This window comes from Castor canadensis, chromosome 16 (genome assembly GCF_047511655.1).
Source record: "Castor canadensis chromosome 16, mCasCan1.hap1v2, whole genome shotgun sequence".
Classification (NCBI taxonomy): Eukaryota; Metazoa; Chordata; class Mammalia; order Rodentia; family Castoridae; genus Castor; species Castor canadensis.
The window spans coordinates 16,170,097-16,196,771 of record NC_133401.1 but is presented as its reverse complement, the minus strand read 5'-3'; the positions used below and the strand labels follow the sequence as shown (position 1 = coordinate 16,196,771).

Below are 26,675 nucleotides of genomic sequence, written 5' to 3'. Positions count from 1 at the left end.
AGGCCCAGGGAAGGGCATTAAATAACATTTGTTTTTATTTCACTAGAGAAAACCAGCAGCATCGCAGCTCAGCCAGGACCCGGCCTCACCCCTCCCTTCCACCTAGTGTCGGTAATGTGGGCTTCGGGACCGTGACCTAGAGCGCCTGGAGAGAGAAGGGGAGGTCCATGAGTGGTCGGGACACAGGGAAACTCAGTGCATGCACACTGGCACTTCTGGGGCCACCAGAAGGGGCTCCAGTAACTGGGGACTGGGCTGTGAGGAGGAGCTTTGCAACAGAGGAGCCCAGCCCTGCCACTAGAGGAGTGGGGTTGGGGTTAGTCCTCACCTCCGGGAAGAGCTGTATTCCCGACCTGGAAAGGAAAGGAGTGCGGGTGATGACAGGGTAGCTGCCTGGCCAGGGCTCCTCCCCACCTGGAGCTGGGGTCCTGAAGGCCAGTGTCATTTTTCTGAGACTGCACACTGTCCCTGGCAGCCCGCCAGAGTGCTGGAAAGCAGCACTGCTCCTCATTCCTAGACCTCAGACCGAAGTGACCCACCATGCACACACAGGTGCCTGTGCTCAGCATTCATTTATATGCTCACGTGGACAATGCTCCCTGATTTTTAGTGACTCTGCCTGGCTTTTTTTTTTTGGCGGTAATGGGGTTTGAACTTAAGGCTTGGGAGCTTGCTAGGTAGGTGCTCTACCACTTAAGCTACACTCACACCCGTTTTTTGTTTTGTTTTGGTTTTTTTTTTGTGGGGGGGGAGCTGTGAGAGTCTCCCTATATAGCCCAGGCTAGCCTTGAATTTCAATCCTCCTGCCTCATCCTCCTGAGTGCTAGGATTACAGGGTTGAACCACAACACCCGACTTCTTTATGTTGAGCCCCGTCCAGTGCAGGAAGCAGCCTGGCCAAGGGGGGACACTCACTGTAACGGGGAGATGGCGAGCGGCTCTGGCGGCTATACTGGCGTTCCCACTCCTCTCTCTCCTTCTCCCTGCGCTCCCGCTCCCTGCGGGGGGAAAGGGGAGGGAACCAGGGGGAACGGGTAAGTACCTGCGGGCTGCAGAGAACACAAATATGCTAAGACCCCCTCAAGACATGCAGAGCAGCAAAATTAGGGGGCAGTTGTCACTGTCCCACTGGACACAGGACACTGGCTGGCAGGGCTGAGGGAGGACTAGACAGTGGGGACAGGTACATGCTGAGTGGCCAGGGCAGGACTGGCACCCAAGGCTGCATGTACTGGATGCTTTGTCCGCCTGGAGGGGGATGATGACTCTCCATTGAGCAGACCAGCAAACAGGCTCAGACAGGACAGAGGCTTGCAGTGAGGTGGCAGAGCCAGATCAGAAGCCAAAGTGTGACTGACAACAACCCCGAGTCCCTGGCTCTTCTGGTTTTTTGTTTTCCCGTCTTTTTGGTGGTGCTGGGTTTGAACGTGACCTTGCACTTGACAGGCACTCTGTGACTCAAGCTACACCTCCAGCCTGGTTTTCCTACCCTCCCCCCAGAGATAAGGTCTTGTTGGGGACTAAAGGCATGCTCCACAATGCATGGCCCTTCTCCACTTTCATTTTTTGGTGGCATTGGGGCTTGAACTCAGGGCCTACACCTTTAGCCACTCCACCAGCCCTATTTTTGTGATGAGTTTTTTTTTTTTGAGATAGAGTCTCGTGAACTATTTGCCCAGGCTGGCTTTGAACCACAATACTCCTGATCTCTGCCTCCTGCGTAGCTGCGACTGCAGGTTTAAGCCCCCAGCACCTGGCCCTCCTCCACTTAAGAGCAATACAGGGCCTCCTCCGCAGCCCCCACGTGGACGTGCAGTAAACACAACAGCAACAAGTGGAAATAGCAACAGGTCCGGGTGTTGGGCATAGGCTTCCTGGAGTAGCTCTGTGGGATGGGCACAGATGTTACCTGTCTCAGGAAGGAGGCTCAGCTCAGAGAGGGTGAGCTGCTGCTTACTGACTCACAGCAATAGAGTGGAACCAGAAACAACTCAGGCACAAGACCTTGCCCGACTGATCCCTCCTTGCTAACACATAGTGCTACGGGACCTGGGTGAGCTGAGCTCCTGCAGGCACTAATCCTGGCTGCCCATGAGGTGGATATTGAGGACTGTCCCACTTCAAGTGAGGCATCAGGAGGCAAGTACCAGCATCAGGGCCACGTGGTCAGAGAGACAGGCAGAACTGAACCCCAAATCTGTGATCCAGGCTCAGGGACCCTTACCCAATACCCAACTCAACACTGCAATGGAGGACAGAAAAGAGAAAGCAGAGAGAGAAGCCACTGCTTCCACCAGTGAGCCAGCAAATGGCTTCAGTTCACATTTTAACCAAACACTGATGGACTTGGCAGAGTGGCTCAAGCAGTAGAGCACCTATCTAGCAAGCCAAAACAACATAAAAAACCCCACTTACTCTATTAGGCACTGAGGACAGAGACCTAATTTAGAGGAGACACATAAGTGCCTAACAGAAAACACCAAGCTCATACCAGGTGAAGGACAGGGTTTTGGGCACTGCTCTGGACAGATGGTCGGGAAGGGGTTCTGAGTGAGGTGAGAGGCCTAGGGGATGTGGGGAAGAAGCTGGCATGCCGAGGGACAGCAAAGGCTTGCAGTTAGAAGACAGGGAGAGGAGCCGGAGGGCCAGGCACTGCCCTGTAGGCGAGGTGAGGCACTGTCACAGGAGGGGGCCTTACTTCATCCGGATTTTGCGGGCCATGGCACGCAGTTCATCCTCCCGTTCCTGCAGCAGAGTGGGGTCATGAGGCACAGAGGCAAAAAAGCAAAAGACTGGCCAGGCTGGCCAGGGCCCCCCCCCCCCCGAACCCCCATCACCTTCCTTCCTGACCTGCCGCTCGTGCTCCTGCTGGATCATCTTCTCCTGAGCTGCCTTCTTATCCGCCTTGACTGGAAGACATAGGGCTGAGGTGGCCTCAAGAGCCAGGCTGCCCAACACTGGGCATGGCAGCAAAATGGATGCACCCCTCCTCCCTGAGGTGCCTCCCTGCCAGGGGAAGCCTCCAGCTTCAGCTAGGGCCAGGGTCCCCAGTGCTGCCTGACAGAGAAAACAGGCAGGAGCCCGGGAACAGGGGTGGGACCTACACTGCCTGTTCAGCGCCTTCTGCATCCTCAGCTTCAGCTTCTCCTGTGGTGTCAACTTGGGCTGGGGAAGGGGAGAAGAGGCAGAGAGGGGGTGGGTGTCCTGGAGCTCCCCCAAGCCACCTCAGCCAAGAGCCTGGGATTTGCAGGAAGTGGGGGGAGGGGCAGACATGACCACAAGGCTCTGCAAGGCTCAGGGACAGTGGAGCCCAGTATGCAGTGAGGCAAAGAGGGGACATGGCTCTTAGGGCAGGCCCTCTTCCTCCCCCATCCCTGGGCTGTTCTCCCGGCTCCCTGGGCCCCCCACAGGCCCACCGGGCCCAGCTCGGGCACTGCTGCTGGCGGGACTTAGACGGGCGAGTTCCAAATTCTTACTGACTTTGGCAGCTCCTGTCTCTTTACCAGCGGCAGGCTCAGTCCTGGGTGGGAAATGGAGATGTAACCTCTACCCCATAGCTTCAGCACTGACCTCCGACCAAAGAGCCAAGGTCATGAGCCTCAGACCCCCAGGGAGTCACCACCTCCCTCTCCAATCCATTTTCTCCCCCTACAGAACCTCCAAGGCAGGGACATGTACCCTTTGACCCTTTACCCATGACAAAGCTGTGACGAACCTCCTGGAATATGGCTATGTCCTCCTCAGACCATCCCCCCAGTCATGACCACATTTCCACAGTGAGAACAAAAGCAGTAGGTAGACTACCCACCCCCCTCCAAGACTGATGCCCCTGCCAGCTGCCCCCCTCGGACTCACTTTTTCAGCTTCTCGCCCACAGCAGGGGATGCTGCCGGCCGGGTCAGCTTCTCCCTTGGGGGCGATGGTGAGTGACTCTGGCTGCGGCTGCGGCTGCGGCTGCGGCTTCGGCTCTGGCTCTGGCTGGGGCTGTGGCTTCGGCTGCGGGTCAGGCTGCGGCTGCGGGACGGACTGAGGGACCAGCTACTGTGGCTACGGCTGCGGCTGCTGCTGTGGTGCCGGGGGCCCCGGGCTCCCCGCCTATAGCGGTCCCCAGAACGGGAGCGACTCCTGGGGGTGCGGTAGGGCAGAGTGGGGCAAGAGAAAGGCCATGAGGCTACAGGGGTTGGAGGCACTCAGCCCATCTGAGCTCCCTGCCTCCTGTGAGGCTCCATGGAATGCCGGTGTGCCCCTCCACTGCTCTTTCTCACAAGTCCCCGCTGATCCCTGCCACCGTCCCTCTACACAGACAACTCACTAGACACAAGAGGCCTAAGACAGTACCCCGTACCACTGGCTCCTCTCTTCCTAGACACCGCTGGTTGACTTCCTGGCAGGTGACCTTGGGAGCCCTTTCCATGCCATATCCATCCAGCTCAAGGTTGTGTTCCAGGGTGCCCTCACCCTCTTCTTGCTGGGGTTCAGGGTTTTGACACTTGCAAGGATCCCTCTGCCCCCACAAGTCTCAGGAACACAACTGAATCCTTGCAGGGACTCCCAAGCCAGAGCACCCCTGAGTCTCGTGGTCCCTGCCCCAAACCTTTCACCTGGGATCAGGCTGCAGGAAATGACCTGGAAGCCAGTACCCACCCAGTCAGAAGTTGTCTTTGCCAGGCTACCTTGTTTTGTTTTGTTGTCAGTAGCGAGGACTGAACCAGAGTCTCAAGATCAGCCACCAGCCCTCATCTCGGGTTTTTGTGAATTAGTATTTGCTGTCAGTACTGAGAAAACAAGAGCTATCCTTTAAAATTCCAGACTCTCAACTGCTCTTGAAAAAAAGGAAGCCAGGGCAGCACCCAGCCGATCACTGGGTAGTCAATGATGCACCAAGAGCACACGTGCTATCTCTGTAGTAGGAGCAGCTGGAACCTCTGCTCTAGCTGCCGGCTCCCACAGGTGGCTGACATGACCTGTGCCACAGTACAGGTAGCAATGCTGATGACAGGAACAGCACACACCCTGGGCCAGGCCTTGTTCTAAGTGCCTTCTGTGATTTCATGGCACGCCTGCACAGGGCTCCATCAGAATGCAGCAGCTGTCTCTAGTCCCCACATGGAGGCCCAGAGCTCATCAGCATGGCCACACCCATGTGGCTGCTGCATCTGCTCAGCAGAGACCCTGCCTTCCACCTGCCCTACCTGCAAAGGGGAGGAGGGGAGATGCTCCCCCCAACTATTCTTCAGTCCTCTTCCCAGCAACCCTTGCCTCCTCCACTGGGATATCACTGGATTCCCAGGTTCTTCCTGCAACCATACAGCACACTGCACTTCTGCTCCCTGCAGCCTTGAAAGAATGTTCTGGGAGCAGGGATAAAGGTCCCAGAGAGTTCCTGAGCCAGGTGGCTAGGCTCTGCCCCCACAGGCACATGCTTGGCACTCTCTGAACACAGTGGATACCTACACTGCCCCGTTCAAACTAAGAGTTTCCAGAGAGAAGAGCAGTGGCCTGGGCCTATCCCCTCTGCCCAGGCAGGTCACCTCCCTCTCCAAAATGGCACAAACTGGCCCGACCACATATGCACACACACCTGCTTCTGCGCCGGGGCGCATACCCGCCACGCCGGGCTGGTGAACGAGAGTAGCGGTGGCCATCACGGGAGCCACCAACAGAGTGTCGCCTGCCGTGGCTGCGGGAACGAGAGTAGCGCCGGGAGCGGGAGCGCGAACGGGACCAGGAGCGTGAACGGGAGCGGGCATGGCGGCCAGAGCGGTAGTAGCCCCCGCCTCCGCGGCGGGAACTGGAACGAGAGCGGGAGCTGGAGCGGGAACTGGAGGTCCTCGAAGCAGAAGAGGAGGAGGAAGAGGAGGAACGGCGGCTGCAGGTGGCACAGAGGACTGGTCAGTACCGCAGGCCAGCTGCCCAGGGCCCTCTCCGTCCGCGTACTGCCCCCCATGCCCGCGGCCGCCGGGGGTCGTAGGGAGGGCAGCGAGCGTGCGTTACCGACCGGGCGCTGGCATTGCGTCCCGGCGCGGTGCCGCCAGGCTGCGGGGGCGCAGGGGGCTTCCCTGGGGCGGCCCCTGATGCAGCGGCTGCAGCAGCAGCTGCAGCTGCCTCCTCGTCGCTGCCCCCAAAACTGGTGATGAAGGTGATCTTCTCCTCGCGGCCTGGGCTCGGGGAGCGCGAGCGTGAACGGGACTCAGAGCTGGATTCCGAGGGTGACCTGTAAGAGGGCCAGCGTGCAGGAGGCAGTTCAGCTTCCTTCCGGAGCAAGGAAGATGACAGCCCCGAGCAGTGCTGGAGAGCCAGGGAGGGAGTCAGAGACCCTGAGCCCTACTCCCAGCCCCACAAAACCCAGTAAAAATGGGCAAGAAGGAGCTCTCAAGTACAAGTGTGTACAGTTCCATTCTCATAAAATCCCTAACTCCCACACACAGAACACTAACCGCACCTTCCATAGCACCAGGACCACCCTGCCCCTCCTTACTCTGTCCAGGCTGAGTGGACCTGAATGGACCTGAGTCTCCCAGAGCTCAGAGAATGGAAGTGGAGTTAGACAGCCTGTCCCACTGGTGGGGGCCTAACCACTGCCACACCCACCCTACACCTGGGACAAGCACTCAGTGCCACATACTTCTCACTAGTCATTTCTAATTAATCAAAGAGACTTGGTTCCAAAGTCACCCCTTCCTGCCACGTTTGATGGATTGTAGCAAAGACTGAACTGTATTTAAACTAGAAAGATAAAGGCTCAAATTTGAAGAAAAAGCCGGGAACACCGAATGCTAAAGACCCACAACCCCAAAGATCGCGGTGTACAGTGTATGTGACTGTGGAGTGGCCGAGGACGAGGCTGCACCCTCACACAGACCCTCACTTACCGCTTGTAGGGGTCATAGGTGGGACTGTCTCTGCGGGCATAGCTGTGGAGAGGACGGACAGGGCAGGTGAGGAGGGTGTGCATCTCAGCTGATGTGGACTTGGACCTAGCCCCCATCTGAGGGTCTGATGGAGTTCACCCACCCGACCCCAGAGCAACACACCCGTGCAGCAGCCCTCCCCTGCTCCCCTCCCTCACAGGTTTAACTGGGTTCTGGCTTACCGATAAGAAGACTAAAATAGTCACACTCTGAATTGCTTAGTATGTGCCAGGCACTAAGTGCTTTACAGCAACCAACTCAGTGGTTTTTCACAATAACTCTCTGATGAGACAGCAGCCCAGAGAGGTCAAGTCATTTGCCCACGGTCACACAGCTCATAAATGAAATGAAAGAGCCATGTTTAATTTCAGGCCATGTGGCCCCAAGCTTTTACTGACCACACAGACATGATGTCTCTATGCTAATGACAATGGCAGCAAGAATCAGTGCTGCTCTTTTTTATTCATGTTGGTGGTACTGGGGATTAAATTTAGGGCCTTGTGCTTGCTCGGCAGGTGCTCTACCACTTGAGCCACACCCCCCAGCCCATTTTACTTAATTTTTTTGGATAGGATCTTATGTTTTAGCCCTGGGCCAGCCTCAGACCAAGATCCTAGCTGTGTGATCCCGCACAGCTAGGATCACAGGCGCAGGCCACCAGGCCCACCTTATTGAGATGGGGTCCTAACGTTTTGCCCCAGCTTGCCTCAAACCTTGATATTCCCAATTAACCTCCAGAGTAGCTGAGATTATAAGTGTGAGCTACCAGACCCAAGTCAGTTCTGCTCTCTAATATTTTACACACCAAACCCTAAGCCCACAGCATCCTTTAAGCCTCCCAGCACCCTCAATCCCTGTCCTTTAACAGAGATGTGACAAAAAGAGGTGCGGCTTTGCCCTGGGCCACGAGGCCCAGAAGTCCATGTTGGACTGCTCACCCAAGACCTCCAAGGGGTGGCTGGCCCAATGCCCTCTCCTGGCAGGCGATGGTGCCCCAGTTTCCCAAGGAGGAAACCGCAGGTCACAAAGGGGAGTCACTTTTCCACTCTGACAGAGATGGCACCAAGTAGTAGAGCAGGGCAGAGCCCTCTCCTCCTCCAGCCAGTGCTGATGGCAGCCATCCATCCGTTCCCCAGTGGCTCCTGGGGAGGGATGCAAGACCCCAAACCCAGCAGGATGAGGGGAACGGTTGGCAGGGGAAAGCGCCCACATGCCCCAAGGCCATTACTACCTCCAAACAGTCACTTCAGACCAGTTAGTGCCCCATTAGGACTCTCCTCTAGCCAAACTCGACCTCCAAAGAACCCTCCTGCCCTGAATCCTGCCCTCAGAGTCTCTGGGACTGACTGGTGGGGGAGGCCCAGGGGAGAAGCCCTACCTTGGTGGACTGATCTTGCGGCCCCTCAGCCGCTTCTCCCGGAACTCTCTCCGCTGGCGCCGTGAACGACGGCCCTGAGGAAGGGGCCAAGCGTGTTAGGAGTATGCCCTCCCTGAGGACTACCCTGCCCCCTTCGGCCCCCAGCCCTCACCGAGTACATGGCTTTCTCTTCCTCCAGGGCCTTGGCGTGTTTGATGGCCTCTGCCTCCTCCTTGTCTTTCCGAAGCATCCTACAAAGGGGTGGAGTGGGGGAATCACCATGGAGGGGGCATAGGTCACAATGTGAGTGAGCGGAGCCCTGGTAGAGAGGTACCCCATGTCATCTTGTCCCATCTTTGAAACATTCCATACAATTTACTGAGCACCTTCCATGGCCCAGGCACTAGATTTGGTATTAAGAGTTCAGAACTTAAAGCCAGGCACTGGTGGCTCAAACCTGTAATACTGACTACCTGGGAAGCTGAGATTGGGAGGATTGGCGTTTGAGACCAGCTCAGACAAACAGTTCTCAAGATCCTAGCTCCAAAATAACCAGGGCCAAAGTGGACTGGAAGTATGGCTCAAGTGGTAGAGCACCTTCTTTGTAAGCATGAAACCCTGGGTTCAAACCCCAAGAACATGGAAAAAAAAAAAAAAAGAAAGAAAGAGTTCAGAACCTAGCTAAGAGTAGAGCCTGTAATCCCAGCAGCTACTTGGGAGGCAGAGATCCAGAGAATCATGTTTTAAGACCGAGGGAGAGGGGTATGGACAACAGGGAAAGTTAATGAACATCCCCATCTCAACTAAAAAGATGGGCATCATAGTGTGTGCTTGTCATCCCAGATACACGGGTGGGAGGCAAAGTAGGAGGATCAAGGTCCAGGCTGGCCCAGGCAAAAACACAAGTCCCTACCTAAAAAATAACTAAAGCAGAAAAGATTAAAGGCATGGCTCAAGTGGAAGAGTGCCTGCCTAGCAAGCATGAGGCCAAGTTCAAACCCCAGTGCCATCAAAAACACAGCAAAAGCCAGGTACCGGTGGCTCATGCCTGTAATCCTACCTACTCAGGAGGCAGACATCAGGAAGATGGCGGTTCAAAATCAACCCCAGACAAACAGTTCCGCAAGACCCCATCTCGAAAAAAACCTTCACAAAAAAGGGCTGGTGAAGTGGCTCAAGGTGAAGGCCTTGAGTTCAAGCCCCAGCACCACAAAAAAAAAAAAAAGCACCAGAATTAAGCACTAAGTACTGGGTAGAGCAGTATACATCTATAATCCTAGCACTTGGGAAGCTGAAGCTGTATAATATCCAATTCAAGGCAAGCCTGAGCTATAGAGCAAATTCAAGGTCAGTCTGGGCTACAAAGGAAGATCCTGTCTCAAAAAACAAACAAAAACAAAAACAAAACAACAACAAAAAAACACAAGAATTCAGCAACTGTTGGGTCAACACACTAGAGGAGAAAACAGGGACCAAGGTAATACAGTGCACTGTATCAGATGGTGCCAATCTGGATAGGAAACCTCAGCTACCGAAGCTGCTCCCCTAGAGGGCGCTGTTCACCAGCCCTAAGATCCCAGGGAGCTTTGAGGGGCCATTTGCCCTTGGCCATACTGAACAGGGCTGGCTGTACAATGTGAGGTATAGCCTCGGCTTGTACACAAAGTGGGGTCACAAGTACCCATCACACAGGCCCAGTAGTAGGGTGGCTGTTGGTACCAGAGGTATGGACAAAAAGAAGGCAGGGTGTTGGCAGGCAGGCCTCACCTGACGAAGTCCCCGTCAGCCATGCCATAGGTTGTGGCCTGTTTATTGAGATCTGCCACCTGCTCCTGGTTCAGCTCATCCACATCCACCTCCACATCTGCACCAAGAGAAAGGCTGTCAGGGGCCAAAGCCAGGGAGAGAATGGAGAAGGGGCAGTGCCCCAGAGGTGGGGCGGACAGCCCACCAGACTAAGCAGACTTCAGGGAGGGAGTGATCAGCTCTGCATTCCCCAGGCTGGCCTGGGGCTTAGGTAGCAGCAAGCACCACACAGTGGATGGCAGGACAGAAAGGTGGACATGAGTGAGCTGCTACGGATATGAGGGAGGAGGGGAACGGACAGATGGTGAACTGAAGAGGAGGTGGGCAGAAGACGGGGCGGGGGGGGGGGAGGCGGGTAATGGGTGTTCAGGAGTGGGGCGAGTGATGAACACGTGGAGGGTGGGAACGTATGGCTCTGTCCAAGAGTGAACAGTCACCAGCAGGCAGACTGGATGCCAGGATGAGAGGTGTGTAGACAAATGTCTGCTCAATGGTATTTGGATGGGCGGGGAGTGTGGCAGGCCTTGGGATGAGGCGACAGATGCTTGGGGGATGAGGGACAGCTCTATCAGGAAGACTGCTTGTTTCCCAGAGAAGAGCGAATAGAGCAGAAGCAAGAGGCAGAGAGAGGGCTTCACAAGTGGGAAAAGCCAGCGCTAACACCTGTGTGGGGGAAAACATCATGAAGACAGTGCCCTGGAAATGGGGGAGGGGGAGACAGAGATTGGGGTGGGGGAACATAGAAGCGTGTGGAACAGAGGAAGAGGGAGGACAGGGAAGTGGCAGGAGGTTGAGGTGCTGAGGCAGGAAAGTGAAGGGGTTTGTAAGCACGGGGCACCCCAGAGGGTGAGGGACAGGACACGAGAACGATGCCCAGGGACTGCAGGTGGGGAGGGCAGAGAGGGGACCCCACCGATGTCGGGGATGACCTCATCTTCATCCGAGTTGCTCTCCTCCTCGGCGGGAGACTCCTCCTCCTCTGGCTTCTCTGCCACCTTCTCTACCTCGGCCACAGTGCTGTCCTCGTAAGTGTAGCCAATGGAAGCCTTCTTCTCTGCCAGCCTAGGATGAGCACCGAGTCCCTTGCACCAGAGTCCACTGAGGCTGCTCTGCTCTTGCCCACCAGGCAGTGCCACTCCGTTCTGTACCAGCCCATCACCTCATCTTATGGAAGGCCTCCTTGCCCACCATCCAGGATGACTCAGGTGTCATCCTGGGCTTCCCAGCCCTGCCCACATTGGGGGACAGGTCTGTCGCCTAACCAGACCAAAAGTTCCATAAGTATGGGGCCCAGAGTTACAGTGGATAGAAACGTGCCCCAGCTCTGTTCTCAGGGGCCTCATGGGGGACCGTTGCTGAATTCATCTGTCAGGAGGAGTTGGAATCTCCTGGAAGTGCTGCCCAATGTACCCCAGGGAGCAGGCAGGAAGGAGTGCAGAGACAGCAGCTGCAAAGTAAGGTCCCAGCCCCAGCCATTCCTCAAGGGACATGGCTTTGACAAGCCTCTCTCCAGAGCAACACTGGCCACAGCTCACTGCACACAGGCCCAAGGACAAGCATGCTACAAGCTCAGCGCACAGTTCACAGAGGGGCATGAGGCTTGGAGGGACTGTCTTCCCAGAGGCCTCCGCACCAGACCTGCACCTCCCACACCACAGCTGAGATGCAAGGGACACCATGCCTTCTGCAAAGCCTATCTGCCTGTGCTCCGCCACAGCTCCTCCTGTCCAGAGCATCTGCCAGGTGCCATGCCCAGTACCTTCCTGGGCTCACAGGCCCCTTCTCCCCAGTCCCGACTCACTTCTTCTTCTCATCCTCGCTGGGCCTCTGCAGGCCTCCGTATAGCTCGTCAATGTAGATCTGGTACAGGCACTGCTCCTCTGAGACTGTTGCAAGGAGTTCATGAGTCAGAGTGGGTTAGGGACACTAGGCATTCAGTAGAACAACTACAGTGGGGGCAGGAGAGTGGGACAGCCAGAGGAGGAGTCACCACTTTGAGATGATCACCACCTAACTGCTGGGGCACAAGAAACTACAGTACAGCCCCAGCTCCACCACACTCACTCCACCTGTGACCTTGCTCAAGTGATATAAGCCCCATGTGCCCCAGTTTCATTTGGTGTAAACGGGATCCCTGGCAGAGCAAGTGCTTGGAAGTTGGCACTGTTACATTATTGCTGTTGTGGAGGCCTCCAGTGGGACCCTTCAGAACTATATAGGCTGCTTCTGATGCAGATGTCACCTGGACCCCTTGGGCCATTCCACTGTGGTCCTCTGAGGCTGTTTAAATGAAGTGTGGTCTGGGATGACCTGGGCCCTCTTTTATCCCTTGCACCCACCTCGGGGCTCCCTGGGCGTACTCTCCTTGACCCTCCTGCAGGGTATTCCCTTCCTTCCCTCTGTGGGCTTCAGTTTTCCTATCTGAGGCATCAGGTGGCTGCACTGGGCAAGGTGGGAAGTGACGAAGCCTCGCCCCCCTCCACAGCTCAGGAGAAGGCCCTTAGCTCACCTCAGCACCCCTATCCTGGCCTCTGCATGCCATTCTCGACCTGCAATCCTGCATCGCCTCTCACCTCACCAGGGAGCTCATCCATCCCTCACTGACCCTGCTTTGGCCAGACCCTGTCCTGTGTTCCTCAGAAAACAGGTGCCACCCTGCACACCCATGTTTATTGTGGCACTATTCACAATAGCCAAGTTATGGAAACAGCCAAGATGCCCCACCACTGACAAATGGATTAAGAAAATGTGGTATCTATACACAATGGAATTTTATGCAGCCATGAAGAAGAACGAAATGTTATCATTCGCTGGTAAATGGATGGAATTGGAGAACATCATTCTGAGTGAGGTTAGCCTGGTCCAAAAGACCAAAAATCGTATGTTCTCCCTCATATGTGGACATTAGATCAAGGGCAAACACAACAAGGGGATTGGACTTTGAGCACATGATAAAAGTGAGAGCACACAAGGGAGGGGTGAGGACAGGTAAGACACCTAAAAAATTAGCTAGTATTTGTTGCCCTTAACTCAGAGAAACTAAAGCAGATACCTTAAAAGCAACTGAGGCCAATAGGAAAAGGGGACCAGGAACTAGAGAAAAGGTTAGATCAAAAAGAATAAACCTAGGAGGTAACACACATGCAAGGAAATTAATGTGAGTCAACTCCCTGTATAGCTATCCTTACCTCAACCAGCAAAAACACTTGTTCCTTCCTATTGCATATACTCTCTCTTCAACAAAATCATAGATAAGGGCAAAATAGTTTCTGCTGGGTATTGAGGGGGTGGGGGGGGAGGGAGGGGGAGTGGGTGGTAAGGGAGGGGGTGGGGGCAGGGTGGAGAAATGACGCAAGCCTTGTATGCACATATGAATAATAAAATAATAATAAAAAAAGAAAACAGGTGCCACAATGTGTTATCACTGCTTATGTGACTCTCCAGAGGCTCCCTCACCCCCACCAGCCCAACACCAGAGCACCTGCCATGCCACCAGTGCTGGGACATCACTATGCAATGAACAAATAATGCAGACAGAGATGGAGCTCTGCGACCAGGAACCAGTGTGGCCTTGGGTGAGGGCAGACAACAGCAGCAGCATGGCAAGTCTCCCTGGTTCTAACAGCCTCATAGATTACTAGGATTTTGCTCTGATTTCAAATGAGCAAAAATACCTTAAAATCAGTAATCTGGGGCTAAGTGAGTCTTTCATTTTTTTGGCAGTTCTGGGCTCTGAACTCAGGGCCTCACAGTTGCTAGGCAGAGCCACTCTACCGGCACATTTTTTTGTATTGGATATTTTCTTTTCTTCCCTCCCTCCCTCCCCCGCTACTGGGGTTTGAACTCAGAGCCTACACCTTGAGCCACTCCACCAGCCCTTTTTTGTAATGGGTTTTTTTCAAGATAGGGTCTCGGGAACTATTTGCCTGGGGCTGGCTTTGAACTGCAATCCTCCTGATCTCAGCCTCCTCTGCCTAGGATTACAGGTGTGAACCACCAGCACCCAGCTGGTGTTGGGTATTTTCAAGAACTATTTGCCCTGAGCTGGCTTCAAACCACGATCCTCCTGATCTCTGGTTTGTGAGTAGCTAGGGTGACAGGTGTAAGCCACTGGCACCTGTCTCTAGCAAGCTCTTCTGGGGGGTGGAATGTGCCAGACTTGAAGCTAGGCTTTCTACACCGCTTTGCCAAACTTCACAACCACTCCATGTGCCCAGCTATCATTGTCACCCTTCCCCAGGAGGAAACTGAAGAAGGGAAGAGACTTGCATGTGGACTAGCTTGGCTGAGGGTGCAGGCCCTATCAAGAGGCTGAAGTAGCTAGGGACACTGGGAGACCCCAAGTCCTTGGGTACCACTGAGTCTCAATGTCCTGTCTGTAAGATGGGTACTATTTCCGCCTTGCTGGGTGCTCTGCAGGTATGGAGTGATAATACGACAGAAAAGTCTGTCAGGTGTGCCTCCCTGGCCCACATTCCCCTCTGTAAAGGCGATGGTGCTGAGGCTGGGCTTGAAGAGAATCCTGGATGGCTGTGATTGCATAGCAGCTGGCTGATCACTCTCAACTTCATTTCAAATGAGGAATTTAAACTGGAGGCATGGCTCAAGTAGTAAAGCACCTGCTTTGCAAGTGCAAAGTCCTGAGTTCAAACCTCAGTGCACAAAAAAAAAAAAGAAAGGACTACAGAATCAGAGGACAAGGCGTGTGGAGGCGGCCTTGACAGGAACCTCCTGGCCATTGGGCATTCCCTGTGCCAATTCCTAGTACCAGGATGAAGGTCTAGAAGGTGAAGGGGTACAGACAGAGCGAGTCAGTGACTTAGGTAGGACCAGAACTCAAAGCCATTCAGTAAAGAAATACCTGGGCAAAACTTCTCTTCCCAACCTTGTCTGGGTCTTCCAGCCTCCAGGGCCCCCCACTCCCCACAGCCCGCCCCGTCACTCACTGCCTGCGAAGTCGTTCTGCACCAGGCCTCGGTAGCGCTCATAGTTGCACTTCCGCTCATCTGACTCCTGCTCCGGGGAGCTTCAGGGAAGTCAAGATCTCGAGATCAGAGGGAGTGAGGCTCCCAGCCCAAGCCAACAGAAAGGGACAAGGAGGATGGCTAAGGCTTGGGGCAGGGGTGGTGTAGAAAGGGAACAGGTGTGCTGTGGGTCCTGGGCAAGTCCCTGGAGAGGCAGCTTACATGGTGGTGAGCAGCGGGGGGGTGTAGTCGGGGATGTGGTCCAAGTGGGCGCGGACATCAAAGCGGTCAATCATGTTGTTGGTGTCACCCTGCCAAGGCATCCTGAGCAGGAACAATGGAAAAGCACAGAAGCAGTAGTTTAGGGTCTGCATTACTCCTGTTCCCCACTGCCTCGGGCCTGGGAGCCTGATCCTCAGTCCCAATACCAGCGCTGTGGCTTCACCTCATCCCCAGCTCAGTCCCCCACTTCATCTGTAGTCCAGCTCCTGGGGCATGGAGTAGGCCACCCACCTGAAGCCTAGGGAGCAGGGGCCTCATTTCTCAGGGTCAAGCTATTGCCTGAGAACTTAAATCAGGCCCTAGAGCCCCTGGAGGAGCCCCCACTGGCCCCCAACATTCCCCCATTCCACCTTCTGTCTCCTTTGGGCCTCAGCCTGGCCCCACCATGCTCCTCTAAGTGGTCTCTGTAACTGTCACCTTGATAAGCACCTCTACCTTCCCTGTCTGTGTCCCCACAGGTCTGTCACACCCCCACAGCCTCTGCTAGACTCTCTACCACCTGTCCAATGCCCAACCTCCAGCTAAGGATACCACTGGGCAGGGCAGTCAGTCTTACATGTTAACAGGGCTCTCGGCAGCCAGAGCAACAGCAGAATCCAGGTGCACCTTGCAAGCTCGGCCATGGACCTGCAGGAACTGGGCTGGGTCCTTCTTCTGCAGGGGTAGACAGGATGGAGGTCACCACTCAGCTGAGTTCCATGGCCCACTGGACCCCTAAGCCAAGCCTGGCAGAGAGCTCACCTATATTAAGTGGGCTGTACCCCCAGGTAAGCCACGCTGCAGTCATGGCACCTCAACTGGCTCCAAAGACAGGGCAACTGTTTCCTCCTCAGAGTAGCCAGCAGTTCTGAGCTCTGCCTCCTACTTCTGCACAGGCAGTACCAATACCCAGCCTAGACTATTGCCCTCTACTCTCCCCCACTTCAACCTAGGGCCATCCATTCAGAGCCAGGCTTGAGCACTCAGCTTGGACCAGCCTCCAGGATAGCAAGACCACGTAAGCATGCTGTAATCGCCACGGAAATATCAGTCAGAACCACAAAGAATCACCTCACACCCGGTAGGACAGCTGAAATTCAAAGGACAAAAGTATTGACAAGAAATTCAGTCCCTCAAAAAGTTAAACAGGGGCCAGGCACTGGTGGCTCATGCCTGTAATCCTAGCTACTCAGGAGGCAGAAATCAGGAGGATCACAGTTCGAAGCCAGACCAGGCAAATAGTTCGTGAGACAGTATCTCAAAAATAACCCATCACAAAAAAGAGCTGGCGGAGTGGCTCAAGCTGAAGGCCCCAAGTTCAAACCCCAGTACTGCAAAAAAAGAAAGTTAAACAGGGGTAGCGAGCAGGGCTCAGTGGTAAAGCACTTCCCTAGGCTGCTCTAGGCTGAATACCATCCCCAGACAGCAAAATAAATAATTAATAATTATGACATGGCCCAGCAATTCTACTCCTAAGTACACACCCAAAAGAACTGAAAGCTGGTATTCAAACAACTATTTGTACATTAATGTTCTTTTCTTATTTTCCAGCACTGGGGTTTGAACTCAGGGCCTCAGGCATGCTAGGCAGGTGCTCTATCAGTTGAGGAACTCCACCAGTTCTGTTTTGTGTTGGGTATTTTCAAGATAGGGTCTCCAGAACTACTTACCCAGGCTGGCTTCAAACCCCAATCCTCCTGATCTCTGCCTCCTGAGTAACTAGGATTACAGGCGTGAGCCACTGCACACAGCTACACTAATGTTCTTAACAGCATTATTCACAACAGCCAGAAGGTACAAAGAACCCAAACTTCGTATCAACAGATCAGGGGAAAAAAAGGAGAGGGGACAGCCATACAGTGGAATATTACTTAGCCACAATAAGGAATAAAGTATACTTGCTTCAATGTGGATGAAAATATCATGCTAAATGAAAGAAGGCAGTCACAACCGAGCATTGTATGATTCCATTCACAGGAAATGTCCATGACAGGCAAATGCAGAAAGACAGAGTAGTAGCGCTGTAGCTGTCTAGGGCTGAGGTGGGGAGGGTAAAAACATATGCTAACAGGTACAGGTTTTCTTTCTGGATAATGAAATTCCTTTTTTTTTCCTGTGGTGCTGGGGATTGAACCTAGAACTTTAAGCTTACTAACCAAGCACTCTATCACTTAAGTCACATCTCCAGCCCTTTTGTATTTCTTTTTTTGTTTTTTGTGGTATTGGGGTTTGAACTCAAGGCCTTTGCCTTGAGACACTCCATCAGCCCTTTTTTGTGATGAGTTTTTTCAAGACAGGTCTTGCGGACTATTTGCCTGGGCTAGCTTCAAACCACAGTCCTCCTGATCTCTGCCTCCTGAGTAGCTAGGATTACAGGCCTTAGCTACCAGTACCCAGCTTCTTTTCTCTTTGAGACAGCATCTCACTATGTAGCCCAGGCTGGCCTCAAACTCGAGATCCTCTTGCCTCTGCTTTCTGAGTAGCTGGGATTACAGAAATGAGACACTACACCTGGTCCAAATTTTCCTGTTGTTGGTGCACAACCTTCACTGAAAGGCACTGAATTGCCTACTTTATTTTTTAATTCTTAAACTGTTTCTGTGGTGCTGAGCAAGGAACTCCACCATTAAGCCATGCCCCCAGTCTGAACTATATACTATAAATGAGTGAACTGTGTAGGTATGGGAATTCTAGCTCAATAAGCTGTTTTCAAGTCGGGCACCAGCGGCTTATGCTTGTAATCCTAGCTACTCAGGAAGTAGAGATCAGGAAGATCGAGGTTTGAAGCCAGCCCCCGAAGAGTACTTCTTGAGGCCCTATCTTGAAAAAACTCTTCACAAAAAAAAAAAAAAAAAGGGCTGGTGGAGTGGCTTGGGTGTAGGCCCTGAGTTCAAACCCCAGTACCACAAAGAAAAATCAATCAATCAATCAATAAAAAACACTGTTTTCAAAAGGACACCAAGTTAGGGAGACTGTCCCCTAGTCTGTGGCTTCCAGGCCTGAGCCCTAGCATGGCATCAAGTGCAAGTGTCACAAGTGTGTCATGAAAAGGATAAAACTGATGAGCTTGCTAAGGGCTGGGCTCTGGCTGGAGCCACATCAGAGAACCCAAGAGTTGTTCTGGACCCATCAAATCCTGGGACACATACCCCCTCACACCTCAGCCAGCGCATCCCCTTGCCTGGGCTGTGTGCAGCCACTGCACTATGAGTCCTCCCTACACAGCCACAGAGTTGCTGGACACCTATCAGACCACATCCCTGGCTTCTGACATCCCTTTGACATCTCCCCCACCATACCATTCTGCTCTGGGCACACAGGCTTCCACGGCACTCCTGGCTCGGTGTTGCTGTTGCTGTGGCCTGGAACACCCTTAGCAGGGCTGCTCCATCACATAGTTCAGATCCCCTTCCACAGCCTTACTTCCTGATCAGTCCTATCTAAAGAGTTCCCGTTCCTCAGCCTCACTTGTTTCCCTCAGAGCGCCCACTTCAGCTCCCACTTGCAAAGGGCACCTCCCAGGGTGCAGGAATCTGCTTTGTTCACTGCTGTCCCAGGACCTGGCCCCACGCAGGTGCTCAGGAACAGAGTGAGGAAAGCTAACAGAGACTGGGCCCCTAAGGCCTGGCAGAATGGATCAAATGATAAAACACCTACCTAGAGACTGGGACCCTGAGGAAACCCTTCAAGCTCCCAGTTCCCTCACCACTCACTACCTCATGTCCCCTCCTCCTACACCCTCAGGCCGACTGTGTGGGAACTAAGGACACTCCCTGAGACCACGGCTGGCACCCGGCTCCCCTCTGCTCTGCATTTGCTCTGTGTCAGGAGCTGCACTGTCATCACATTTCACATGAAGAAACTGAGGAGGCAGGGACCTGTCCAAGATTTCAAGGTCCTGCACCCTGAATGCTTCCTGAAATTCCTTAGGCCACACCTCTGGAAGAGCACACTCTGCCCAGGCAAGCCCAAGGTCAAGAGTCCCCATGCTTCTGAGGTGGCTCAGGCCAAGACTCAGGGGACACCATGCAAGGTGGAATCTGGTAAGCATGGAGCAGTCCATGGCAGTACTGATGTGCCAGGAGTGTCACATAGTGAGCAGGGAGGAAAAGCACTGAGGCCATTGCTGGGAAATTCTGGAAAAGGCACTGAGCTAAATGTAGTCCATACACACCCCACTCCCGCTTTCCAACCATGGAGAGGTGGACCACTCTTCTCATCTTTCAGACCTGGAAACCCAGGCTCAGAGCAGTGAGGCCCACAGGCCTGGGACTGTACCATAAGAACTAGGACCTGAATCCTGAGAGTCTCGACTCCAGCGGTAAAGCACCTGCCTAGCAAGTTCAAGGCCCTGAATTCAAACTGAAATACTGCAAAGAAAAGGGTAGGAAATATTTGTATAATAGATATCTTTTTAATTTTTTTTTTTTGTGTGTGGTATTGGGGCTTGAACTCAGGACCTACACCCTGAGCCACTCCACCAGCCCTTTTTTGTGATGGGTTTTTTCAAGATAGGGTCTCAAGAACTATTTGCCTAGGGTTGGTTTCAAACCTCAATCCTCCTGATCTCTGCCTCCTGAGTAGTTAAGATTACAGCATGAGCCACTGGTGCCTGGTTAAATTTTTATTTTTCCTGACACAAAGTAGCCCAGGCTGGCCTAGAACTCACAATCCTTCTGCCTCAACCTCCAGAGTGCTGGAATCAAGCATACTTAGCTATTGCTTTGTTTTTTGTTTTGGGTGAGTAATTTTGTTATTGTGATGAAAAGCACATAACATAAAACCTACCCTCTTAACCATTTTTACTTATTTATTTTAAATCTATTTATTTATTTGCAGTATTGGGACCTCTCACCTAGCAAGTGTTCTACCAATGCAGCCATGCTCCCAGCAGTTAGTGTTATTTTTTTTTTTGGTGGGACTGGGTTTGAACTCAGGGCTTCTCAACTACAAAACATGTGCTCTACCACTTGAGCCACACCTTAGTCCATTTTTCTCTGGTTATTTTAGGGGCGAGGTTTTACCAACTATTTCCCCAGAGCTGGCCTCCAACCACAATCCCCCTGATCTTAGCCTCCCAAGTAGCTAGGATTACACCTGGTCACTGGCCTTTTTTTTTTTCCTGAGGTACTGGGGGTAGAACTCAGGGCCTTGTGCATACTAGGTAAGTGCTGTACTACTCAGTTACCCCCAAGCCCTAGCCCTTTTCTAAGTGTATAGTACAGTAGCATTAACTACACACATTTTGCTGTATGCCTATCTCTAGAACATTTTCACCCTGAAACACTAAAACTCTGTACCACTAACACCAATTCCCCCCTCCCCAAGACCCTGGCAAGCACCATACTATTTTCTAAGTGTCTGGCTACCTCAGATACCATGTGTAAGCAGACCTGCGCAGTACTGTCTTAGTGACTGGCTATTTCACTTGTCTAAGGTGCTCAAAGTTCATCCACAATGGAGGGTAGGAGAGAATTTCTTTTTTAAGGATGAATAATGTTCTACTGTACATGTATACCACAATTCCTTTATCCATTTATTCATCCACAGACATTTAGCTTCCTTCAGGGCTCAAGTGATAGAGCACCCGTCTATCAACCTCAAAGCCCTAAGTTCAAACCCCAGTACTACCCAAAAAAAAAAAAAGCATTAGGTTGTTTTTACCTCTTAGCTATGCTGAATAATGCTGCAATGAACATGGGTATACAAACACATGCTGAAGATCCAAAAACTATATACTAATTCAAAAACAGAATTTAAATAAAAGATCCAAAATCTACGTGGGGGACTAAGCACATGCCTAGCATGCACGAGGACTTGGGTTCAATCCCTCAAAACACAAAAAATCCAGAATTTACTCTTGACCATTAGACCATCCTGCCTTTGAAATCACTTCTGTTTCATCCATCCATTCACTCACTCACCTGGCCAGCAAGCACCCACTGGAAGCCAGGCCCTGGGCCAGGGCATGGCAGTGAATGACACAGCCTGGGCTCCAGTCTCAGGCTCACTGTCCAGTGCTGAGATGAGGAGGCCGGAATGCCTGGCGAGTCAAGGAAGCTTTTCAGCCTGGGCCTTCTCAGAGGTGACATCCCAGCAGACACCGGTTTATTTCCCCTTTCATATCAACAGGGGACTGTGTTTCTTTTGTGTGTTTGAACTTAGGGCCTAGTTCTAGCTAAGCAGGCACTCTACCACTTAACCTATACCCCTAGCCCTTATTTTTGTTTGAAATAAGGTCTTGCTACATAGCTCAGACTGGCCTGGAACTTTCCATTCTACTGCCTCAATCTCCAAGTGCTGGGATTTCAGGGGTGTACCACTCCCTGCTGGGACTGATTCTTTATACAAACCACTGATTATATAAGGAAGCTGACAAGGACAGAACAATGACAGAACTTGGGTCAGCTAGGGACTGAAGAATGAGAAAGTACAGGCACAAGGCCCAGTCAGGAGCAGAGAAACCATCTGCTTACGGACACACTCGGCCTGCAATAGTCCACCTGGCTTGGCTACAGTTGCCCCACCACCTCCTCCTCCTCTCTTGGCCGAAGACTAAGATGGGGAGCTAAGTACAACCCCCTCCCATCTTCACAGCAGTCACCAGCCCTGGGCCAGCAGCTCCCACAGCTCGGCACCACAGATCTGAATGCCCATCACGTTCCAAACAGGGACACTGGCTGCTTGTATGGGTTGTGTCACAAAGCACCCCTTACACGCTTGTTGTGAAGCTCTTCCTTTCACCCAGTGAGGGGGCTGGTTATCGCCACCGTCCTGAGGGCAGCAAGCTCAGGAGGCACCCTGCTAACAAAAAGTGGAGCCTGGAGCCCCAGGCCTTCAAAATGCCCCAATTCCAGTCTTCTTTCCTTCCTCTACACCACCCCAGCCTGGAGCCAGGCTCAGCTCTATCCAGTAATAGTCACAGGGCAACCCTAGGCTGGCACACTCAGCTCCAACAAGCTTTCCAGGGAGCTACTCTCACCCTCCCTGACTGGCCATAGGACACCACCCCACCTTCTATAACAACAAACTCCTTCTGTGGCCAAAACTCCCAGAATAAAGTAATCTATACCACTTACCTTCCTTTTTTTTTTTTTTGTCCTGGAGTTTGAACTCTGGGCCTCACACATGCTAGACAGGCACTCTACCACTTGATCCACTCTGCCAGCCCTTCTTAGCTTCCTTGACAATGTAAGTGATCATGGGCCTACTTTCTGGCCAATAGGAAAAGAATGTAGTATCACAGGAAAAGATCTAGAAATCTTCTCAACAGCCAGAAAAAGCACCTTTGCTCCTTTTCCCTTCCTTCTTTCTCCCTGTTAGATGGGATGAAGACATAAAGGCTAGAGCATGAGCAATCTTCTTAGATCTTGAGACAACACTAGGAAAAGCTGTGTGTAGCAGAACACCAAGCAAACACACCTTAGGCTGGGTATGGTGGCTCATACCTATAATCCCAGGTACTGAGGATCACAGTTTGAGGCCAGCCAGGGCAAACAGCTGGTGAGACCCCCATCTCAACCTATAAAAAGCTGGGTGTGGTAACAGGTGCCTATTATCCCAGCTACATGGGAAATGGAAATAGGAAGATCATGGTCCAGGCTGACCAGAGATATAAGTGAGACCCTATTTAAAAAAAAAAAAAAAAAAAAAACCACACAAACCCCACAAAACTGAAGCAAAAAGGGCTGGCAGCATAACTCAAGTGGTAGAGCACCTGCCTAACAAGCATTAAGGCCCTGACTTCAAATCCTGGTACTACCATCACCAAAAAAAAAAACAGCAGCAGCTTAGGTCCTCAGCAGGACTGGCCACATATGGGCTCTTCTATAAGTAAGAAATAAAACCACTGAGGTTTCAGGTCTCTGTTATTCATAGCCAAATCTGATTGTACAGAATATGGCACTTCACATGCAATAGAGGAAACGAGGCTCAAGAAGACAGTCACTGGCCCAAGGTGACACTGTACGTAAGTAGAATAGTTCAAATATGAACTCAGGGCCCCGAGACTTCAAAGTCTAAAGGCCTAACCATTATGGCATTTTGCCTGCTGGCTGTGTGACCTTACACAAATTGCTTCACCTTTCTGTGCCTCCACTTCTCAGGCTAAGGTCCAGATGAGGAGCTGAGAGAGGTGAGGGCCAGAGGTCTGGGTTAGAGTGCAGGCCTGGGAAAGGACTGAGCAAGATGTGGCAAGGTGGCAGCACCGGATCTGACAGCTATTCATGCCCCAGCACCCGCTGTGTTCCCAGCCCACTGCTGGGTCTCAACTCTGACAACCAAGTTCAGCCCTGCCCTCAGACACATTAGGGTTACTGACACCACAGTGACAGCTCTCCCTCTACCAGGAGATACTTCCTGGGTGACAAGACACAGGTGTGGAGCTCTCAAAACTTCCTGTGCTTTAAGAGTCAGGCAAGAGCAGCCATCCTTGCATCTAAAGCTGCCTCACACCAGGTGTGGTGGCACATGCCTGTGATCCTGGTACTCAGGAGGCTGAGGCAGGAGGATTGAAGTTATGAAGTCAGCCTGGGTTACACAGAGAGACCCTAGCTTAGAAAAAAAGAAAAATCCCACAATAAATGAATAAAGCCCTCTTAAACAGCCTCATGCCAGAGCAACTGAATAGTTAACTGTTATTGTTAATAGTAGTTTCTTTCTCTAGTCATTCAAACCATACCCGATGGGCCCAAATTCCAGATGTAAATGTGATGTAAATATACCTAGTCTCTAGTTTCACAGAGCTAGGGGATGGGGGCGGGGATACAATACCCATAAATGTTTTCTATATCTGTTATCTCAAGTGTGTTACATCACACAAAGGAGAACAGGGAGCAATGACGACCTGTACAGGGGGCACCAAACTGAGGCTGGGGACAAGACACACTTCCCTGAAGAATGGTTATATGGTAAGAGCATGTTAACCAAGCATGAAGAGGTAATGCAAATATCCAGGGGCTGCTGAGGTGCTTGGGACAGTGGAGGAATAATGAGGAAACCAGGATGACTGGAGTAAAAGCACGAGACATTGGGAGGAGGGCAAATGCCAGACCATGGAGGCTGGAGGGGTGGCGGGGGGCACAATGGTACAGAGCTTGCCTTACTGTGCATGTGGGTTCCACCCCCAGCATGGCTATAGCGGGTGGGGGGGCAGCCAAACTATGTAAGGCCTTGAAGACTGAGGCCTGGGCTTTCTCCCAAAGTTAGTAAGGAACCATGGAGGAGTTCTGAACAAGGGAGGGACAGGGTCAGCTTTGTGGTCCAAAAGATCTCTCTGACCCCTGAAGAAGGTGGCATGAGACTGTGTACATAAACATCACCCCCAGAACCAAGCCAGGTAAACAAGAGCTCATTTCAAGCTGGGGTCCCAAGGACAAGCAGGAATTAAACAGGTGAGGGGAGGCATTAAGAGGCCAAAGCCCTGCAGTGGCAGTGATGGAAAACAGCCAGTGGAGCTGTCCAAAAAAGCAGCGGAGGGCTGGCGGACTAGCTCAAGCAGTAAGAGGGCCTGACTAGCAAGCATGAGGCCCTGAGTTCAAACCTCAGGGTCACCAAAAAGCACAAGAAAACAGCAGTGAGCCTGGCAGTGGCCAGGGCACAAGGGTCTTTTAGGTCAAGGAATGGTGTTTAGTCTTTTCTTCAAAAGCAACTGAAGCATCAAAACAGGAGAGGGAGGTGGTCGGATGTTACTAATGAATATTGATGGCATTGCTACTGGGTGCCAAGCCTCAAGAGGGGCTGTGCTCTTGTGGGCACTTGGGAACACAGCAATGAGCAACACAGATGGTGTCCAGAGTTGGCCACTCTTAAGTGTTCACTGCTCAAAGAGTTACCATGTCTTCCCTTCTTCCTAACTCTGGGTGTGCACTCTGAGGTCACACAGAACCCTGCACAGGTCCTTATCCACAATTAAGCCCCAGACATATTTCCACGGGAATTTTTAAATTTTATTTATTTATTTATTTATTTTTTTGGTACTGGAGACGGAACTCAATTCTCTACCACTTGAACCTCGCCCCCCAGGCTTTTTTGTTTGTAGTTTTTTTCAGAATGGATCTTCAGCTCACTTTGTTAGGGGCTAGCCTCGAACCTCAGTTCTCCACTTTTTTTTTTTTTCCCACTCTCTTGATCCTCCTCTTTCTGCCTCCTGAGTAGTTGGGATTACAGCTGTGCCCCACCAAGCCTAGCTTCCAAACCATGGATGACCAGGACCCCATCACTGGAGGACTTGCCCAACCCAGAGGAAAGGCTGGTCACTCACAATCTTTTCATAGTACTCCCGCCGCCTCTCTGCCCTCTTCTTGTAGTCGACCATCATGCCTCGAAGCTTGCGCTCATGTTTCCGAGCCTCGTGCCACATGGTGGTGAGGCCAAGACGAGGCTTCAACCTGGGGGGGTGAGGTAACCAGGAGAGTCAGACGGGCTGCAAAAACCATAGAAGCAGAGTCCCTGTCATCTAACAAGCTGGTGACAGAGAAAATCCTAAATACCACGTCCCTCGGCTTCAAGGATGGGAAGTGAGGCTGCAGAACCCGGGGACCACAAGCTCAAGCAACTGTGTTCCAGCAGCTCAGCGCATTCTGAAAATCTGAAAAACCCTGACTTCTGGGGTGCGCGTCCCTTAGCGGGGCAGGGTCCCAGACTGCATGCGCTGCAGTAGAGATGAAAGGGTTTGGCAGGCCCTGAGCAGATCCGGCAGAAGCTTGCGGAAAGGAGCCACCCGTGGGGGCGGGTGGAGGAAGGGCAAGCCCCACGGGAACCCGGGAGCGGTGTGGAGGTGGGGCCGAGGGCAGATGAAGGGTGTGGATGGAAGGTGGCGCTTGAGGGAGGAGGAGGGGCGTGGGGATGCGCTATGAGACAGCAGGCCCGAGGTCTTTAGAATGGGCTGACCCGGGAAGGGCAGCCAGGTAAAGGGGAGTAGCACATGCAGGCCGAGCGAAATACGGGGGGGGGGGGGGGTAGTATAGGGGGAAGGCTGAGGTTGGGGCGGGGCCCGAGGGTTTTGGGACTGAGCTCTTGCACCAGGTCAGGGCCGAGTCCGATAGCGCAAATCGGGCCCACAGCCGGACAGGGGCGCGGCCTGAGGCCCGTCAGTACGAGGAGCGAGCGGGCGGGCTTCAGGGTCGGAGCCCAGCAGAGACCCACGACAGTACCCGGAGAGCCCGAGACGAGGGCGAAGCCAGGCTGACGCCGCCCGAAAGCCAGAAGGTCCGGGCCCGACGCCTGCACTCACCGGCTGGTCGCCGCCTCCCTCAGCTGCGCTCGCGCGCGACCCGCACCGGAAGCGGAAATGGGAGGCCGTGAGAAGGGGAGGGGCGGAGCATCGCGGAACGAGCTTCCGCTTCCGCTGGGGCGGGGCCTGGAGACGGTAGGGGT

General features: G+C 52.8%; 1 protein-coding gene across 6 annotated transcripts; it reads right to left on the bottom strand.

The window, feature by feature from the left end:
- Window positions 1–17: 17 nt before the first annotated feature.
- On the bottom strand, window positions 18–26,652 carry Clasrp (CLK4 associating serine/arginine rich protein). 6 transcript variants are annotated; one of them, XM_074057593.1, is made up of 21 exons: window positions 26,533–26,652; window positions 25,561–25,687; window positions 15,877–15,974; window positions 15,261–15,362; window positions 15,021–15,100; window positions 11,876–11,960; window positions 10,988–11,136; window positions 10,036–10,132; window positions 8,441–8,519; window positions 8,290–8,363; window positions 6,873–6,914; window positions 5,999–6,214; window positions 5,582–5,869; window positions 3,856–4,125; window positions 3,481–3,520; window positions 3,105–3,165; window positions 2,851–2,909; window positions 2,699–2,745; window positions 916–1,022; window positions 329–353; window positions 18–145 (listed from the first exon to the last, which is right to left on the bottom strand). In XM_074057593.1, the coding sequence occupies exons 2-21, from the start codon at window positions 25,657–25,659 to the stop codon at window positions 103–105; spliced, it is 2,061 nt and encodes a 686-aa protein (XP_073913694.1). In that variant the 5' UTR covers window positions 25,660–25,687; window positions 26,533–26,652; the 3' UTR covers window positions 18–102. The 6 variants fall into 6 exon arrangements, 4 of the variants coding, with proteins under 4 accessions (XP_073913694.1, XP_020028559.2, XP_073913695.1 ...); XM_020172970.2 differs by having other exon boundaries at window positions 916–998; XM_074057594.1 differs by lacking the exon at window positions 26,533–26,652 and adding an exon at window positions 16,062–16,389.
- Between the last annotated feature and the right edge of the window lie 23 nt (window positions 26,653–26,675).

Excerpts from the sequence above, each read along its gene's own strand:
- Clasrp (XM_074057593.1), bottom strand. The coding sequence starts at position 25,659 with ATGTGGCACGAGGCTCGGAAACATGAGCGCAAGCTTCGAGGCATGATG. Across the intron at positions 8,364-8,440 it reads AAGAGAAAGCCATGTACTCG|GGCCGTCGTTCACGGCGCCA; the intron begins GTGAGGGCTGGG and ends CCCCTTCCTCAG. Across the intron at positions 1,023-2,698 it reads GCCCGCAAAATCCGGATGAA|GTTCCCTCCCCTTTCCCCCC; the intron begins GTAAGGCCCCCT and ends CCGTTCCCCCTG.